Source organism: Dipteris shenzhenensis, chromosome 3 (genome assembly GCF_047967505.1).
Source record: "Dipteris shenzhenensis isolate YYH24624 ecotype China chromosome 3, Dip_SZ_1.0, whole genome shotgun sequence".
NCBI classification, from domain to species: domain Eukaryota; kingdom Viridiplantae; phylum Streptophyta; class Polypodiopsida; order Gleicheniales; family Dipteridaceae; genus Dipteris; species Dipteris shenzhenensis.
The window spans coordinates 13,498,044-13,503,427 of NC_141598.1; the positions used below are offsets into that span (position 1 = coordinate 13,498,044).

Below are 5,384 nucleotides of genomic sequence, written 5' to 3' on the forward strand. Positions count from 1 at the left end.
CTTAGGCATATGTCGAATATTTTTTAAAACAAATGAAGACCCATTTGCAAAAGAAAACTTTATGTCACCTGCTCCCACTGCGTCACATGCATAGTTATTTCCAAGATGCACACAACCTGTCTTTCCACTATGATCATAAGTGGAGAACCATTCCTTATGGGAAGTAACATGGAATGAAGCACCAGTATCCAAATCCAATCTTGGGAATATTCATCATCTGAAGTGGTAAGAAATTCTATAAGTAGACTAGACATGAAGAGAATGTTGTTGTCACTATCATTAGTGACTGCATTGATCTCCTCAATCTTCACTTTTCTTTTGTCCTCCCTTGGACTCTCTTTCTTGTTATTTGCGCCCCAATTTGCATTCTTTTTCTTATCCTTTTTGCTCTCTTTTCACCTTAAAGCAATCCTTTTTCATGTGGCCCTTCTTGCCACAATGGTAACACTCAATGTTTCGTGCCCTAGATTTGCTACGAGACTTGCCTCTTTCTTGGGACTTTCCCCTAAACTGTGATGTGCCCCTTTGCACATTTAAGGTTGCATCTTGCTTGTTGCCATCCATAGACTTCTGTCTAATCTCCTCGGCCAACAGGCTACCCACAACATCATCAAACTTCAGTACTTCACTAGATGCAGAGTTATTGACAACCTCTTGACAGCTGTAGGAAAGGTATGCCGGCAATGAACACAAGAGAAATATTGCCTCAGTGTTCACATCAAAATTCAGCTTTTGTGCCTAAAGCTAGCTGAAAATAATATTGAATTCATTCAAGTGAGAAGCAATGGAGACCCCAACCCTTCCTTCATCTGCACCTCAATCAACCTCTACATGAGGTAAACTTTATTAGAGGTAAAGTTCCTTCTCATAAAGTGGCACATAATTTCTTCCACAAATCTCTCTTAGTTTGATCATTTACTACTGTGTAATAAATTCACTCTGCAAGATGAAGTCTAACAATAGACTTTTCTATTACATCCAATTCATTCCAATCATCCGTAGACATAGCTGCGCCAAGCTTAGCTGCAATCCCTTGGCCACTATCCATAGTAATTACCTGGTTTAGATATCATTTGAGAATGTTAAATTATGGCTTGAAGAATGCGAGCAAATGCACTGCCACAAATTGCCCTTGGATAAGTTGGCCAAATAGTTTAGTTTCATGATATATGCATATCTTTCAACAAACTGGTGTAATGTATCAAGAATGCCATGTACTTGGCCTTTATCATCACCATGTGATATGTTATTTGTATGATTACACACGTGAGGTAGCACTTTCCCACTTATGACTACTTGTTGCATGGTTATCGTTTCAAAATTTTATAGACCCACATGTAATTGATAATGTAATGGTGGAAAAAAATTTATACACGTGAGGATAGCACTTCCCCACTCATGACTATGTAATGGTGGAAAAAAAATTACACATGCGAGGATAGCACTTCCCCACTCATGACTACTTGTTGCATGGCTAATAGACCCACATGTAATTGATAATATAATGGTGGAAACACGAAGATGCTACTAGCTCTTTCCAATTGTCCAAAATAAAAAGGAACGAGATGCAAAAAGAGGAAGTCATATGGTATATTTAAATTATTAAAGAAAGGTTCAAACAAGTAGACTAGTCGAGAAACAACTAGACTCGTAGAGAGCCAACAAGACTAGTCGAGAATAAGGAGTGTAGATATGTAGTGCTTGCAAATAATACTTTTGAAAGCCTTTTAAGACAATCAGATTACGTCATTTTGTATGCATGATAATTGACAAGACAATGGCCTTCATTACAGTTGATATGACCAAGGTCGATTGTGGGGTTTTGGTGTTGTTTAGTGATTCGTTGTAACCTGCGCATTTGTGAGTTGTTGATAATGGCCTGCATTAGCATTTGTGAGCTGTTGATAATGGCCTGCATTACGGCTGATATGACTTTTAATGTTGTATTATCATTGAGTTGTTGCAACTTAGGCATTTGTGTCAAGCTGGCACTAAACGGAGCTGAAGGACAGAAATCTCATGATCTATGTTGCATTATGCAAGCTAAACTCGAAGTGACAGGGGGGTGAGTTAAGGAATCTGATGAGGTCATGGAGAAGGGGGGGGGGGGGGGGGGGGATGAGGAGCCAACTGGAGACAGGTCGAGAGGGGGGGGGTGAAGGAGGTAAGGGGACGTGTGCACTGAGGTAGGGGGGTGTGGTGGAGAGGGCGAAGGAGTTCCTATTTGGGGGCGCAAAAGGTTAATCTTACTAAGAAAGAATGGAAGTTGGAAAAGGGTGGGAACCAAGGGGGGTGGTGGGACCCGCGGTGGGGCAGATAATGGCCAAAAAGGAGTCCAGACAGGGATACGGGAGAATCGGATTAAGAGGGGTTGGCCCGGGAAGAAGGGACAGGCTGGAATCGGGAAGGACGCGGGAAAAGACGCGTGGAACGACACGTTTTGGCGTCCCTTCTTTAAAACTGAGAAAAAACCCAGAAAATATTGAACGCCAACGTCCATTCCTCCCACTTCAACAAAACCGGGAATACCAGAATACCACCTCGGGAAAAAAACCAGCGCGGTTTTACCCAAAATGAAAAACCATCTCCGGCAAATGATGCAGAAAGACGGCAGTACAAAACCGGGGTCCGGTTTTGCGACGTCCTCTGCGGCGGCCTCTTTACACCAAACCCGACGCTCTTCATCATCTTCCTCTTCTTCTTCTTCATCGTCTTCTTCGTTACCCTCTTCTGAGCAAAAGCTCGAGCTCGCCATAGCCACCACCTTCTCCTCCAGCCCTGATTACCTCTCCAGCTCCCCTGACTCTTCCCTCTCCCCCCCTCTCCCCCCCCATTCCTCTTCCCCTGACCGTAAACACCCCCTCTTCCGTGGCATCCGCCAACGCTCTTGGGGTAAATGGGTCTCCGAAATCCGTGAGCCCCGTAAAAAGTCCCGCATCTGGCTCGGTTCCTTCTCCACCCCCGAAATGGCCGCCCGTGCCTACGACGTCGCCGCCCTCAGCCTCAAAGGTGACTCCGCTCAGCTCAATTTCCCCGAATCCGCGCACTCCCTGCCTCGGCCGCTTAGCCTCTCGCCCAGAGACATCCAGACGGCCGCCGCTGCTGCCGCCGCCGCCTGGCGATCCTCCCCTGCTGCTTCGGCCCAGCGGCCTCCTGCTCCGGCCTCGCCCCCTTTTGTCAGGGATCCTTCGTCGATGGCAGTCGAATATAGGGAGGATATTGGGAATGTTGGTGGAGAGCTACAGACGGACCTTGATATTCCCGATTGCTATGGAAGTAATACGACGGGAAGAAATACTTCAGAAGCACAGGCGCTTTCAACACCGAGCTGGGATTATACTCCCACACAGGGCTCGGCGTTTCCGACAGAGATGGAAAGGGAATTGGCCGGTGGGCAGCAAGAGCCTGAAATGGGTACGGATGTGGAGAGATTTGCGTCAGCTCTATCAGGAGAAGCCGAGGCCGCGGGGCCTTCGAGTTCATCGGATATTCAATTCTCACATCCTTCGACAGCGTATCCTTGTGCATTCGGCGAAGAAATGGCGCTGGACAATGCCTATGTGTTTGCGGATATGGCCGAAGCGATGCTACTTCCGCCTCCTGTGGAGCTACAAGCGCCTGTGGAAAGGCAGGACGACGAAAGCGAGGCATGGGATTTCTGTTTATGGCAACATGATCACCATACTTCGCGATGAGAAGAGCAATAACCTTCTGCATCTGTTTATGCTATTTTCTTGTGACACTTTTTTCCTCCTCGAGGGCAATCTGATGCTTTCAGCTTAGAGATCAGGAGAAGAAGCATCCACAGAGGAGAATTGAAGCATCTACATTAGACTATGTAATATATCTAGAGGATCCCTCCAGGTTGGATTCTCAAAAGCTCACTCCTATCAATGCTATGAACCAGAATTCACTTTGGTGCTGTTTTTTTGAATTTGAAAGTTCAGATTGGAGAATATTCTCCGAAGTAATTCAGCCTTTCTTGAATTCAAGACAATTCAACAAACATTGAATTGCTCGCTAACCCACTGAGTACTCTAACAACCCAATGTCCAAGGGCATGGGCTTGTTTGTTTGCAATAGTGTGGCTCATGGCCGTTTCAAAGATGGGTGAAGGGTAGGGCGGTAGCACGTGTTGGCATTGCACCCCGTTGATGATGGCATTTCCTCGTCGAAACTCTCACAGGGTTGAGGAATACTTAGAGGTCGGATTAAAACTTCAAAGTGACCATATGTCAAGAGGACACATTTCTCTTTTTTATTATCTTTGTTATTATGTTTTTTTTTTTTGGCCTTATTATGTTGTATGCAACCTTTGTGATTTTGCATTAGTCTAAAAAGTGTACAAATTAGCGCTTTTTGGTTCTTCCTAGTATGTGCAATAGAATCTATGTTTGTTCTCTTCTTTGCCTTGCTTAGTTGATAGGGCCTATGAGTGTTCCGATTGTCTTGGCTTTTATTGTCACAAGGGGAAATCAAATGCATTCCATATCAAGAAAATGCAAAGCAATTGTTTCACATGTTGTCTACTTGAGAATTCAATCAATTAGCCTTCATGGGGCCACAGGATTAAGGTTTCTCCTCACAACTTTCCAAAGTTAAATAGTCGAAAGTGTTTGTCACCTTTATTCACATTGTTATAAAGGTCATTCTAGTGCCATAAAGCTTTGTAATGATATCCATAAATTGCTCTTTGATCTCCACTTTTAATTTGCATTGTGAAGGAATAGATAAATAGTTGCAGTTGATGGAGATCATGAAGTATGATGCCTGGCTCATAAGGAGATTACTTCAATATAACAAAAATGAAGGACGAAAGATCTCACAACTGGCGAGACCATTTGTAGTAAAAAATTGTTGCATAGGAGGAACTAAAATTGAGAAAGACATGGTTGAGTTGAGGGGTTTATAGATGTAGATTCGCCCATGTTCATGAAGACCAATAGACAAGATCCACCCTTCTTTAGGGTATCTAGAATCGAGAGATTCTAACAGGATGACACAATTAGGAAGCATGTATGCAAACCTCCCTTCTGATCATTTTTTATCACTTGGGAGTTCCCTTTACCAAGAATAGTGGTAAAATTGTTGCCATTTTAACGTGAATCTCTCATTTTGCAACACATAAAACTGTAACAACGAGGTCAAATGTGTTAAGGATGGTATAAATTACATTGAGATATAGGGCATAGGGCCAAAACCTAATCTTAAGCTATGAGGTTGATGTATTAATTCATCTTTATGTTCAATACAACATAGTGTAGAATGTGCTCTCTTGTGCACTTCGCTCTCTCCCCGATTCTTCAACATGGTATCAGGACAACTCATGATCTTATCCATTGTGAGAGAGTGCAAGCCCTTCCTTTTGTCAAGGCACAAGTCCT

General features: G+C 43.8%; 1 protein-coding gene across 1 annotated transcript; it reads left to right on the forward strand.

The window, feature by feature from the left end:
- The first annotated feature begins 2,509 nt into the window (after positions 1-2,509).
- On the forward strand, positions 2,510-3,899 carry LOC147903391 (uncharacterized). The gene has a single exon (XM_087372551.1). It carries the CDS (start codon positions 2,574-2,576, stop codon positions 3,693-3,695), a length of 1,122 nt encoding a protein of 373 aa, XP_087228677.1. The 5' UTR covers positions 2,510-2,573; the 3' UTR covers positions 3,696-3,899.
- The last annotated feature ends 1,485 nt before the right edge of the window (positions 3,900-5,384 follow it).

What these genes read in the sequence shown, in the direction of transcription:
- LOC147903391 (XM_087372551.1), top strand. Translation starts at nt 2,574, where the DNA reads ATGAAAAACCATCTCCGGCAAATGATGCAGAAAGACGGCAGTACAAAA.